Source organism: Tetrao urogallus, assembly GCF_951394365.1.
Source record: "Tetrao urogallus genome assembly, chromosome: 18".
NCBI lineage: Eukaryota > Metazoa > Chordata > Aves > Galliformes > Phasianidae > Tetrao > Tetrao urogallus.
The window spans coordinates 2,147,859-2,161,868 of NC_136831.1; the positions used below are offsets into that span (position 1 = coordinate 2,147,859).

Sequence of the window (14,010 nt, forward strand, 5' to 3'; positions counted from 1 at the left end):
GGGGGCAGGGGGAAGGGCGGAGAGGGGCGGGGAAGGGCGGGGGGACGGCGCGCCGTCTGGGACAAAAAGGGCGGGCGGGAAAGGCGGACCCGGAGCTGCGGGAGAGTCGCGGGTGGGATGGGCGCGCTGCGTGCTGCTGTGGGGCTGGCGCTGTTCGTAGCGCTGGCAGCAGGTACGGGCGGGGAGAGGGTCGCGGGTCGGGTCGGTTCGGGGCCACGTCCCGGGCCGCGTCCCGGGCAGCCTCTGGAGTCCGCGTGCGCGGCGTTTCTTGTGCCCCGTTGGGAGGGCCGAGGCTGAGCGGGGCGATCCCCGCGGCCTCAGCGCGGCGTTGCGGGGTGCTTCTATTTATCACACCCAAGGCTGAAATGCGACGTCCCGGGGCGGGTTCGGTGGGCCGCCCGTTGCTCCCCCCGCTGACGGCCGCTCTGCCCGCAGGTGCGGCTCTGCAGCCCCCCCGGGAGCTGTGGGGGTACGTGCAGGTGCGCAGCAAGGCGCACATCTTCTGGTGGCTGTACTACGCCGACGGCCGCACCGCGGGATTCGCCGAGCTGCCGCTCATCCTCTGGTTGCAGGTGAGCACAGCGCGGTGCTGCGCTGCCGACCGTCCCGTTCCAGCCCTTCAGAGAACGCTCGGGTTAGTGGGCAGGAATGCTGGTTGCTGAAGGCACGTCGCGGCTCTTGATAACCTGTCCCGGTCAAATCGCAGAAGCAGACGCTGCCGGGAGCTGTGATGCCGCAGCGGTGCTCTGTGCCGTGCTGTATCGCGGCTTGGAGGCTCCGCGGTGCCTGCAGCCCGAGCAGTGCTGCGGGAGGGGGAAAAGCGGTCAGAGATCCGAGGTGAGTTCTGTAAGGGAGCTACTGAGAGAGGCTGATTGTCACCGTGATTGGCCTCATTCAGTCGCAACTGATAGCGATCGTCAGTGTGTGCTCTACATTCACCTCCAGAACAACGTTTCAGAAAAGAACATTGGATGTGGCCACTTGGTGACTTGGACCTTACCTCTTTGTGTTATTGAAGATTAAAACGTGTGTGCTGTATGTGCTGCTTAAAAAGAGCAAACACCTTATGACTCAAACTTCTGTATTTTGGCTGATTTTTGTACTTGGGATTAAGGAAATAAGGGTAAAAGTTCTCAAACAGCATCCAGCATGCAGCTCATTGGACGCTTTCACATGTGGGCGGTTACTTCTCTGATCAGAAGCAGTGTGTGTGTAGTGGAGGACAGTGAGGAACAGAGCCCTCTTTGCAAGTTGCTGAGGAGTGCAAAGGGCACTTTGAACTTCCTGTGTGATGTTGTGCTTACTGGGTTGTTTTATTCTGCTCCTGTCTCCCACATCTATGGTGTGCTGCCTTCTAACTCAGTTATTTGCTCTTTCCCCTTAGGGAGGTCCGGGATCTTCAGGCTGTGGATTTGGGAACTTTGAAGAGATTGGTCCATTAGACAAGGAACTGAAACCAAGAAATACAACCTGGGTATAACAGAGTTCAGCTTCTAATTATTGATTGCAAAACTTATTGCCTGTGTAAGCAGGTGCTTGCTAGGTTAAAATGCACACAGAACAGGTTTCATTTAAAATTCAACAGAACTGTGGTGCTTTATCTTAAAATAGTCAGACTAATAACAATGGCTTAAATTAATAGCCTTCTTAAGAACTGAAGAGTAGGCCTGTTAATTTGTTTTGATGGAATACATAGGCCTCCATGAATGTGTGCTGGGGGGGAAACGGAGTGAGTGGGGAATTTCTAGGAAAATGTTACTTCTGATCATAGCTTTGTTGCTTATAGTCTTGAGGGCTTTTCTAGGTGGCTGGCAACAAATAAGCAGTGGCTGGTAATTACAACCCTCTTATGACTTCAAGGGAAACCAGCTGTAATTACAGCTGCCTCTGGAAGTAGAGGTTTATTCACTGAGCTGTGAGCAACTAAGAGTCTTAACTATCTGGGAGGTCCCTGGTTCATGTGAGTGAGCTGCCCTTGGATGGTTAGGAGTTCTGGGTGCCTTTCCTGTTGCTCGCTGGGCAAATTGAAAGACGTTGCATTGTATATTTTTTTTTTTAAATAAACCTCATTGCTTTGATCCATCCTAGCTACCTCTGTGTGGATCCCTTGATTTTGTTAGTGAGTTTGTAACTCTACAGCTTAGCTCCAGCTGATAGCTTTTGCTGCATTCTGACAGACAGAAGGCCCATCTGTACCATTCTCTGTGTTGGACTTGTACCCAGTTTTTCTCCAGTTTCTTTCAGGGTTGGGGATGCAGTGGCTGTTAGATCTTTGTGCCATCAAAACTGAAGTTTGTACTGGTGCTCTGCTAATACTGAAACCTTTCTGCTTTTGCAGTTGCAGGCAGCCAGTATCTTGTTTGTGGATAATCCTGTGGGCACTGGATTCAGCTATGTAGATGACTGCAGCTTGTTTGCCAAAAACCTAACCACAGTAGTCTCCGATATGATGGTTTTTCTTAATGAATTCTTCACACACAGAACAGAATTTCAGGTAGGTGATTTGAATTACGGGTTACAATCCTATTTTTCTTTGCAATTGAACAGATCTCAAAAGGAATTGGTGAGCAGCCTTCTAGGTGAGGCAGGTAGCGTGCAGGGGAGGCACTGCAGGTATAACCCCACTGTCTCATATTTTCTGCAGTTCAGATGTGATATCATGGATTGCTGGTCTTGGCACCAGTCAGATAATCAGAAGGCTGTGTTATTGTCTGTTGTGATCTGAGAAGCACATAGGCTCTTGGCTGTTCCTAGTTCCAAAATACTGAGGGGCCCACTTCAGAACTTGCCTTAGTAATTACACCAGGATGTTATGGCATCTGAGACTCAAAAATCCCCAGGGTTTGGAAACGAAAGGTGGGGAGCCTACCCCTGGGTGCTGTGGGATGTGGGAGATGGCTGGGGATCTGTCCTCCATCTAACAGGTTCATTGTGTGGCTTCTCTCACCAGAACGTCCCATTCTACATATTTTCTGAGTCTTACGGAGGTAAAATGGCTGCTGGCATTGCTTTAGAGCTGCATAAGGTAAGTAGTTTGAGGATGTAGTTCACGTTAGAAGGTGATGTTCTACAAGTACTTGTGTTTCCTAGATCATGCTGTTTCTGCTGCCTGAGTCAGACCAATAACTGATTGGTTTTGTGTTGTTTGGGTTTTTTCTGTGTGAAGAAAACTGGTTCTAAGGTCCCAACTAAAAGCAGGCTTGTTTTTGTTCTTCCTCTTATCACCAAGGCTGTACAAGAAGGAAGCATAAAGTGCAATTTTGCTGGGGTCGCTCTTGGGGACTCATGGATTTCTCCCCTGGGTATGTTGAAAATTCTCAGACTGTCGTTGATTTTACTTTTTATTTTTTTAGATTATTTAATGGATACCTGCAGTCAAAAATGCCAGCCTTGCCTTAAGTGAATGCCATCTCTAGTGAGTCTGGTATATCAAGTCACTAAAAATACTTCAGTATATCAAGGAGTGAATTGAAGTGTCTGCCTTTGGAACGTATCTGAATCTTGAGCAACCTGAGAGCCAAGTCAGTGAGGGGCACAGCTGCATTTGAAGTGGAGTGTACTGAAAAGTCTGTGTAAATCTCTACAGCCACTCTGGTGGTTTGCATTTAAAGTGATGCCACCAAATGGTTCACAAGTTTGCAACTGAGGTTTTCTCACTATTTTCACAAGAAGACCTTGTGCTGGGGACCTGATGTCCTTGCTGACCTGAGAAAGACAGGGTGTGTGTCTGGTGAAGGATGAAAAACTAGTTTGGTTTTTTTTTTTTCCCCTCAGTAATATTTGCTAATAGATCAGTTCAGGCTGTGCCTGTTCCTGGGAGGGTTCTCTCCCTGTAACGTATTGACGTGTTACAGTTCTGGGGTGAGAACACTTCAGCAAGAGCATGTGTTTTTTTTTGGTGTTTTTTTTTTTTTTTTTTTTTTTTTTTTTTTTAATAAATTTCAGTGACTGATGCTTAGGAGGCTTGTGGCACTGAAGTAATTCTAGGGGTTCTCAGGATTAGTGAAGAACTTACTCTGTGGTGTGCAAGCTTCTGGCAAAACAAGCTGGCTGTACCTTTGTACTGAACAATTCTTGTACTTTTTTTGTCACAACCATTTTTGCTACAGAAAATTAAAAGTAAAAAGAAAAAAAAACTTTAACGTTTGTAATCTATTCTGTTGTTTTTCACTTTATTATTGTTTTTAGATTCTGTGCTGTCTTGGGGACCCTACCTTTATAGCACTGTGAGTACCTTCTTAAACTCTTGGCCTTCTCCTGAGAACTTGTACTGCTATGTAGTATAAATGGAGGTTGTTTGTTTGTTTTTTAATTAACTCTTGGTATGAAATTTCTGATATCTGAAGCCTGTTCCTGAGAAATGAATGTGAAACTATCAATAAAGCTGTCCTCATGTGTTTGTCTTCCAGTCTCTCCTTGATGATCATGGTCTAGCAGAGGTGACTGCTGTTGCTAAAGAAATAATGGATGCAATAAATAAAAATGAGTATGGGCTGGCCACTGAGCTCTGGAGTAAGGCTGAAGGTATCATTGAAGAGGTGAGATCTTTGAGCAGCATTAATAAGAAGTCAGTGTTTAGGAGAGCGCATAGCTTCAGGTTTTTCTTTCAATGAGCCCTGGGCTCGTGTGCATCCCTCCAACATCCTGCCCAGCCATTTTCAGCTGTTTGTGCTTTATGATGTGTTGATGTAAAAGAGCTGTTTGCTGTGCACCACTGTGATTGCAAGAGGCAGTAGGAAGGGCAGCCCATGTGAGCCTTATTGTGGTTTAGTACAAGAAAAATTCTGGCTTCCTCAAACTGAAAGACTCATCTAGAGCTGCTTTTTCTCTCTGGTAACCTTCACATAGTTGGTGTCACTTCTTGCTCTTTGGCAGGAACTTGTGGTTCCCATTTTGTCTTTCTCCTCAAGCCTGCTTGTTTTTCCATTCCAGCTGAGATATCAACATAAGGTGCAGGTACTTCTTCCTGTAGTGTGACTCCTGTGTGCTGATTCATTACCAGTGCCTCTCATCTTCTATGACTCAACAGTTAAAGGAGAGCAGCTCTGCAAAACTTCAGTAACTTCTCTGCTGGCAACACTAACTGCACTTGTCCTATGGATGCAGCACGCTGTCTGCATTAGAGCTGTCATTCAATGATTCTTAGACTTTTCTAGATGTCATCAATTCCAGAAGAGGGGTGAGGGTGACGGCTGTCTGTCCCATGTTTTAGAGAAGGCGTTTGGGGTGTTCAGGGGTTGTAGGTTAGGTGGATGTTGAGCAAGAGGCAGCATTGGGCTGGACTGGATCCAGCAGAACTGCATTTAAAAGCATCATCTGGTGTTGCAGCTGTCTCTGTCATGAGTAATAACAATCTGCAGTCACACTTGCAGCTTCCTGTAGTTTCACATCCTTTTCAGAGAAGAGCACAAACCACGTAGTCTTGAGAAAGCTCTTTATGAACTGTAGATCTGTTTCTCTATGAATACCTTCCTGATCTGTAGAAAAGTTTAGGACTTCCTAACCTCTCCATTTTGGAAGGGAATCTGTTTACAAAAACCTTCTGCTGTGAGGAGCAGTGCTAAACATCTTATCTTTTCAGAACACAGACAATGTGAACTTTTATAACATCATGACTAAGGAAGTTCCAGAAATGAAAGCAAATGAACAAGAAAATTTTCATCTTGGTAAGTCATATTTAAGTAGTTGAACTTCTGAGGCTCTGTTTGCATTCCCATACTATCAGCTCAGACCATAGGAACAGCCTTGGGTCAGCACATCCTTAAAGTGGACCTTTGGATGCAGAGGATATTGATGGTCTCTTGAGAAGAACTTGATTGCTGTTGCGTAAACAGGGATTAATAGGAATGTGGAGCAACCCTTCTATAGATTACACCTCCACCTATACATTCTGCACAATTACTCCAAGGAAGTAGTTAGTGTCATAAAACTATGTCACAATGACCTAAGTTACATCTTCTTTATTTCTTCTGCTTGTCTTCAAGCTAGGATACAAAAATGTCCCATCTATATAAACAGTCTGAGTCTAGTTACATGGTGCTAATGCATGTAAAAAAAAGAAACTTGGCCTCTTTCAAGCACTTTATCTCTTTCTTGCCTTCAGTGGGGGGAGGGAATAGCACAACTGATTCCCAGAAGTAAGACATTACAGCACAAAAACAATTGTTTTGAGATGTATCTGTGCCAAGTGGCCGAAACAGAAGCTTCTCCTGGAGAAGTGCTGTGAGAGCCAGAAGTGAAAATGGATATTTGGGCTCTTCCCATGTTACCTCTTGACTTAAATGAAGGTTGGCATCAGGGACTTTTACTGTAAGTCTACAAACTGTTCTCTGTGGTGGTGCATTTTCACTAGAAGAATTTAGCTGTGACTGTAGCACTGAAAATTGTTATTTATACAGGATGGCTGTCTTATATGTGCAACTAATCCAAATGTTTTGTCTCTTTCAGTTAGGCTTTACCAACGTCACGTGGAAGTCATGCATAAGAACAACCTAAGTGAATTGATGAATGGACCTATCAGAAAGAAACTAAAAGTTATTCCTGACTGTGTAAAATGGGGAGGTACTTTCCTGTCAGCTAGTGTGGATCTAATGAGTGTATTATGGCCTTCCACTATATTGCAGTCTGAAGGGACATATTTTATTGTAGTAAGCAGTCACATTAAATTTTCATTGTCCTCCATTCTAAAAAGAGGACTTATTGTCGCAGATGAAAATGTAACAGAGCAGGCCAGTGGTAGAAAGTTCTGGTTCTACTGCTTTTATCTGTCATTAGCCAAGCAGCTAAAAGTACAGGGACCAAAGAAGATCCTCAACTGGTTTATGTCCTTGCAGTCTTACTGAGAGAATTTGTCAGTCTTTCTCTGCCAGAGTGCTGGCGTTGTGCAGGATGGTGTGAAGGGGAGGGTATAAAGCAGACAGGAGGGTTTAGAAGGACTGATGGCAGCACTCTGTGTGTAATAAGAGCCAGAAGCAACAGTGCTGTGTGAGCTCTGGTGTGAGTGTGGCTGCTTTCTGGTTCTCTTAGTTCCTCTAACTGGCTGCCTGATGCTTCGTGTGAAGCCTTGCTCTTACACAGCCATGAGCTGTATGTTGAGACCCCTGTCCAGCTGCTTCTGTCCCGGCTTGGGAGTGACATCTTTCATCAGTTAAACTCTGTCTCCTTTCTGGTTCCATCAGGTCAGTCCACAAAAGTCTTTGAGAACATGGCTGAGGACTTCATGAGGCCTGTCATCGACATTGTTGATCAGCTCTTAGCAGCCAATGTCAGCGTCACAGTCTATAATGGGCAGCTGGATCTCATTGTTGACACCATGGGTAAGAGGCTTTTTGACTGGGGCTGGGAGCAGAACAGGTAATGAGTAGAATGTGCAGTCACTAATAACATTGGTAGCTAGATCTCTCTTCTGCAGATCTCCTTTGTAACAGGCAAGACAGTTATAAATGAGCAGCTCTTAATGTTTTGTTAACACCCTTGTGAGAGAGACAGTTCTTCTCTCTCCGTTGGTTTGTTTCTATTTGCATCCTTAGTAGCGTTTCTAGGCACAGCAACATTGCTTTTAGAATCTGAGCATGCAGGAATCTAAATTCTTCCTAACAGGCCAGGAGGCATGGATCCGAAAACTGAAATGGCCCGGCTTGAAGGCATTCAGCCAGCAGAGGTGGAAGGCGCTTTATGTGTCCCCAGAATCCACAGATACAGCTGCTTTCCACAAGGCCCATGAGAACTTTGCTTTCTTCTGGATTCTTAAGGCTGGGCACATGGTAAATAATATAGCTATTGGGGTAGGTAGGGTGCATCGTTACCAACAAGAAAACTTGAGCATGTGTATGTTCTTGCTGTTGTCTTCTCTACAGCAGCTGCTTACTGTGTGCTTCATCTCCGTGCTAGGTACCATCTGATCAAGGAGAGATGGCCCTGAAAATGGTCAGGATGGTGACCCAGCAGAAGCACTAGGGAAAGGGAGGCCAGCTGGTATGGCCTCCTGCTGAGTGCCAGTGTTCTTGTGGAATTCGAGTTTGAGAACAAAGAAGCTGCAGGAGGAACAACTGCTATTTGGACACAGCCTCTCTGATCGTCCTGATGTTGCTTGAAAGTGTTTATGAAAAGGCATATTTCTCCTTGAATAAGCTCTTGCTTTTGAATTTCTAAGATGTGATTTGCATAATACTTTTCTTAATGACTCTTCCAAGATAATTCCTGTGTCATAAACAACTGTAAGCTGTAAGCCTCTGCCTTTGTCTTGGAAGGATTTTGTGCTTTTGTAAAAAAAGCTGTCCTCCCCATCTTGTTTGAACGTCAAAACTAAAATGGACTTTTGTCCTGATAGATTGGCTGCTTGTTCCCCTCTAAGAGCAAACCTGCTTTATGAGGTTTTGAGGTATTTCCTTTCTTTGTCCTTGGGCCTTTGTCCTTGAGTTACCTGGCTGGATTAGAAGCTGCAGATTTGAAGACGCCAGGATAGAAGACCTGCACAAGAGACTCTACAGTCCATCTCAGTGAGATGAGATACGTGAATTAGGATGCACAGTTCCTCAGGCTTTCTCACAACCTCCCCTCCAGGGGAGGACTTAATCTCTTTCATCTGCCTGTTTCTTCATTTTCATTCACTTTTTAATGACCCAAATTTTGTCTTTAGCCTTAACACCTGAAGCACATCCAGCAGCAATTCCTGCTTTCCTTTATGCCGAAGGAGGAGCCCTGCTAATACCCTCTTGTGCAGAAGAGAATCCTTATGAACTAAAGCCTCCTACAAGCTTCTGAGCATAGGCTGGAGAGTGGAAAGCAGAATGTTATTGAAACAATAGTAGCATAATACTGGAAGTCAATAGCAGTATCTAAAACAAGGGTTTACAAAAAGCCAATATTTGTATTACTTTTTTTAGATCTCTTAAGTCTTGTAGAGACTTCCTGTTTTTGGAAGCAACATTTCATGTGGAATACTGTCAAAAAGAGACTTGATCAGAATCATTTGACTTCTGCTGTGGAGTATAAGGTGGCCATTTTTAATCACTGTCTGGTAGGAAGCATAACAGCTCGTTCCAGCTGTCAGAATACCAAATGAACAGCAACCAGCCAATTCCTCCTGCAACTGAAACTATTGTAAGATGTCTGATATCATTGGCTTAGCAAAGACTGAGGCATAATGATATGTAAACACACGTGCAGTCTCCCAGCAGATGGAGTATTGGCACCTACTAATTGCTTTCCTTCTTGTTCTGTGCTTGAACTGTGTTCATGAGAACTTTAGCGGTGCAAATCCAGACTTTTCAAACATGTATCTTAATAAATACAAGAGGTTCAATGTAATTTCTCTCTTGAACATTGTACTGACTTTGATACTTGAAAATCTCTTCTGTTTTGGCTTTTCAATGTAAAGCCTCTGCAAATGGGAACAGATGCAGTCATACTTGAGAGGGAAGTATTCATGGCTGTGTGCACAGTGAGAACGTGCTGGGTCTGCAGCCTCTCCCTCTCTTCTTCAGGATGTCTTCCATAAGAGCATGAAGAGCCACCTGAAATTGCTAAGCAGCATCAAATTGGCAATTTTTCTGCTCTCTTTCTGGGTGAACATAAGAGGATAGCTCTAGAGGTGTGTAAACCTACACATCAGCATTTGTGGAATACTTCAAAATAACTCCAAGCAAGCATGTTTGTGTTGGTCTGTAGTCCTGAATCCTGCTATGCACAATACTTGGTGTTATGCCTAAACAGCCAGCACTGCAGGGCTTGGTAGAAGGAAAGAACTGAGAAAATGTTATTGCAGCATTTACTGCTGTTATGTTTTTTCTAATAGGACATTCATTCATACTGCCTCCAGCTTCAGCTCTTTGAGTGCCATGAATACCTGTTTCTTGCCCCAACTTTCTTGGTTTCTTTAGGTTTTTCCACTTTTGTCAAAGAGATGGGGGGGTGGGAGATGGCTTCAAGACTGGTGACTTGTTGGTTTTAGGGGCTGTGCCAAACCTAAGCATGTTGGCTGCTGGAGACAGGCTCTTAAATGTGGCCATTTAAGTGCAAACAACAAATAAGCAGCAGTCCTTTAATATAAGGGAAGTTTAGTTCCATCTACTTTGCCAAAGGCTCTGTAACTGGTGTCACAGCATACACTGTGCCTTAACCTGTGTGCTCTGGTGCCCTACGATTGCTAGCACACAGAATACTGGAGAGATGCACCTTTGGTCTGGCTTTTATAGCTCTTCTGTGCAAGAGTCTGAGACTGTTATGAACAAATGAATGTGGGAGGCAAGAGATGCCTCACTTGTGACCATGGCTGTGCAGGGGCAATATCTGTAATGATCTGGCATGAGAGCTTTGCTGGAGGAAGAGCGAATCACTTGAGCTTCTCCTAAAGGGAATTTGGTACGTAATGCTCATTGGCTTCATGTCTAAAGTGTGAGGCTGAAGGGGGTGAACATGCAGGTATGTGCTGAGCTGTCTCTCTGAGAAGATGAACATTTTGAAATGTTGCAACATCTGCTTATCTCATGATTCAAAGCTGCAGCAAAAGAACATCTGTGTACTGAGATGAGATGGGGATCTTGGAGCACTTCTTCACTGCCACGTTATGCCTGTTACCCTGCAAACATTCTGCTGTATGGCAGCACAATTTGTGTGTGTCACTTTGGAGCTCTGGGGTATGCTCATGTTTTCCAGAAGACATTCAGGAAAGAAATAACAATTTATCTGACTGGCAGGCAGTGGCAAAGGAATCGTAATAATTTGAGTAGTGTGGCTCACCCTCGTGAGGTTTCTTTGAACACTGCTTTTTGTGGGGCTTTGGTTTGTTTTTGTAGTTGCTATACAGTAGATTTTGTAGTGAGAAGAGCAGCTTATCTCTGCCATCCTGGTTGCTGTTTGGCGTGGGGAGATGTTCTTTATTTCTTACTGTGGCTGATGATTGAGGTAGGAGGAAACTTGGATATATCTGCAGGTGTGGAGATATGCTGGATGAATGGTTTAATGCTGTGCTTGTCAATCCATCCCCCTTTACAGACTGCTCGCTTAAAATGCTTTCAAGAAAAGCAAATCGCCCTTAAAAATTCCGTGTGTTGGCTGTTAATTTTCAATAGTCTGATAATCAGGTGAGGTAGTTCAGTGCTAGCATTATTAGAGCATTGACATTGTTGATGTGCCAGTGCTCTAAACCAGATGGGAACATTAAGAGGCCCGAAAGGGACCTCAGAATTTCCAGCTTTGGGTTGAAATAGTCTTCAGGCCTTGCTGCAAAGCGTGCTAGGACTCCTCCCATCTCTCCCCAGCCCACTGAAAGTAACTGTAAGGCAAGGAGGCAGAAATTATACTTTAGCTGAAGCTACTTCAGATCTGTGAGTTTATCTCTGTTCTCTCCCCCAGTTTTTATTGTCAGTATCAATACCAAAATTCCTAGGTAGCAGCAAGGATAAATAGGGCTGTGTTGGTTTCTTAAATGCTGTGAATCATCCAAGTGTAACAAACAGCTGGAATAATTGCATCTTCAGCCTGTAGATCTGATAATGCCTGCTTCAATCATTTTTTGAAGGCAATTAGCTCAACCAGGCTGCTTCTAGCAGCTTTTCTGCTTTTCTAATTGTTTTGCTGTTCCTAAAAATGTCTTTTTCAGGACTGTTTCTCTACAAGCAAGCTGCCTGCAGGCTCTCATTGGCACGGTCAGACTGCTCACACCATTAGTCCAACAGGCAATTTGGTCCAGTGATGGCCATAGCAGTAACAATGCTGTGCCTGCATTGTCTTACAGAAATATTCTCGTTCTGTGCTTTCTCTCTTATTAGTCAGCTGGGTTGGACTCAGCTCCCGCAATCTGTTTTGAGATGCGAGTAACTGCTGTTTGGCTTTAGCAGCGCTGTGCTATAGCGTGTTCTAATTTTATTATTCTGACCCAGATCTTGTTGCTAAATGCAGCAGTGAATGGGAATTGCACTTGTTCAGCTATAATAAAGTCACAGATGGAACGTGCTTTTAGAGCTGTACAGTCCTGTCTAGGATGGGGCAGGAAAGCAGAACTTCAGAAAGCTTTGTTTAGAGCTGTACGAGTCAACTTAGTGAGCATTTCATACGCTGCGTGTGCTGTGGGTGAGTCTGCTTAGGAAATGCATGGGCTGGTGTGCCCTCAGGCATTGCAGCTGCGAGGTGATTTGCAAAATAGCAGCCTTTGTTTTAACGAATGCAGGGTCTGTGCAGAAGTTCAGGTGCTTTCAAGCACCCTTAAGGCTTTCAGGAGGCTGCTGGGTGCTGCTGCGTGTTATAATCGAAGGCAAACAGAAGCTCTCCCGACTGCCTGCAGTGAGAAGTTAGCAGGTCTGTCCCCTCCCTGGAAGAAGGCAGCGTGGTGCCTCTTCGTGGACCGGTGCGCTTTGTGGAACCAACCGCCGTAACTGCGGCCCGAAGCTGCAGCGCGGGGTCTGACCGCTGGGGGGCGCGAGCGGACCTCCGGGTACCGCGGGGCGCCGGTCCGCGCGACGCGGCTGGGAGCGGCGCTGGGCGCTCAGCGGGGGCTTGGCGTGAAACTGCGGGAGCTGAATGGAGCGTGTTGTGTTTTAGGCACATCCTGCGATGACGGCACGGCTGCAAGCGGCAGCTGAAGAGGGAGAAAACTTCCTTACCTCCTGAGTAACGGTGATGAGGTTTCAGGCAGGATAGCAATAGAAATAAGCTTGGTTTTGCTGCCTGTTGTTTATGGCATTTTAGTAGAGGATGTAACTGATGAGAAGTGATAAAGTTAAAAAAGGAATAATTAAAGACCAGAGTGCAGCTGTTACCTTGCTAATCAGAGCTACAGTTGCTGATGGGAAGCAGGGTTTGGCTCGGGATGCGGCAGGGGGTGACGTGCTGTCACTGTGCTGGAACACAGCCCGAGCTGCAGCCCGTGTCACCAGCCCTGGGAGTGCGATCCTTAAACGCTCTGACACCGAGGTACTAAACAAAGTGGAAGTGACACTGATGGAGGGTGGCGACTGTAACGAAATGCCGACACCCGCAGCCCGTGCCCTTCGATGCTCCGCTTCCCTGGAGCCGTTTCTTCCCGCCGCCTCGCGGTCCCGCTCCGCCCGCCCGGCGCGCGCTCCCTCAGCCGCCGCTCGCGCCCGGCGCGCACCTGCCGCCCCGCCGCTCGTCCCACAGCGCCCCCTGGCGGCCGCCCGCTCCTGGCCGCCCCTCCCTCTCCATCCCGAGCTCTGCCCTATTGTTCTCCCTTCCCTCCCTCCCTCCCTCCGCCCGGAGCTCTCGTTCCTCCCCGGCTCTCCTCCTTCCTTCCCTCCCTCTCTTCTCCCGCGCTCGCCGTCCCCTCCCGCCCCGCTCCTCGGAGCTGATGTCACGCGCCCGCTGAAGGCGATGATGGCTGCTGCGGCCGCGCCGCCGGCCTCCAGCTAACGGCCGCGATGGAGCCGGCCGGCCTGCTGCGGTTCCTGCGGAAGCTCAAGGAGGTTTTCGACGTTTGCGACGAGGATGCGGACGGCTTCATCCGGGTGGAGCATTTCGTCGCCCTGGGGCTGCAGTTCGGCCAAGGCGATGAGGTGAGCGGGACGCCCCTCGACGCGGCTCGGTCCTCCCCGACCCCCGCGGGGCGCTCGGCGGGTCCCGGAGCCGCCTCCCCGCGATGCTCGGTCGGGTGGAGCCCCTCCGAGCCCCCCAGCCCTCATCGGATCCCGGTTGCAGCTCGGGCTTTCCCGCCCGGTTCCAGTGCGGCCGCTCCGTCGGTGGCACCGCTGTAAATCCGCGCATCGCGGAGCGGGATGCGGACCCGTCGAGGTGCCGACACGCCTCGGGTTCGGAACAGTTCCCAGTTTGCAACGAAGGGCCGTAAACGCTTTCCCTAAGAAAAACCTCGCTCGGCCGCTGCGAGGATCGGAGCGGCGCGGTGCGGGCGCTCTGCTGGCGGCCGAACGCGGCTGCTGAGCGGGGACGGCAGACGGAAGGTTGATTGCCTGCACGGAGCCACAGGTCCGCTAAACGGCTGCTGAATGAGAAGCCTTACTTTCTTGTTTTATCCACCAAAAATAGGGGGGGGGGAAT

The 14,010-nt window shown here is 47.3% G+C and overlaps 2 protein-coding genes across 2 annotated transcripts in view; both read left to right on the top strand.

The window, feature by feature from the left end:
* Positions 1 to 117: 117 nt before the first annotated feature.
* On the top strand, positions 118 to 7,956 carry SCPEP1 (serine carboxypeptidase 1; the record flags this gene model as incomplete). The annotated part of the gene is made up of 13 exons (XM_079544486.1): positions 118 to 172; positions 436 to 572; positions 1,385 to 1,474; positions 2,339 to 2,494; positions 2,951 to 3,025; positions 3,230 to 3,302; positions 4,189 to 4,226; positions 4,410 to 4,538; positions 5,582 to 5,666; positions 6,448 to 6,561; positions 7,179 to 7,316; positions 7,600 to 7,784; positions 7,891 to 7,956. The coding sequence occupies 13 exons, from the start codon at positions 118 to 120 to the stop codon at positions 7,954 to 7,956; spliced, it is 1,341 nt and encodes a 446-aa protein (XP_079400612.1).
* Positions 7,957 to 13,376: 5,420 nt separating this feature from the next.
* Positions 13,377 to 14,010, top strand: part of RAB11FIP4 (RAB11 family interacting protein 4) — a gene marked incomplete at both ends in the record, with an annotated part of 83,218 nt that continues 82,584 nt past the window's right edge. Inside the window, one exon of the mRNA XM_079544494.1 lies at positions 13,377 to 13,511. Coding sequence (XP_079400620.1) covers positions 13,377 to 13,511 — 135 coding nt within the window. The remainder of the gene's footprint in view (positions 13,512 to 14,010) is intronic.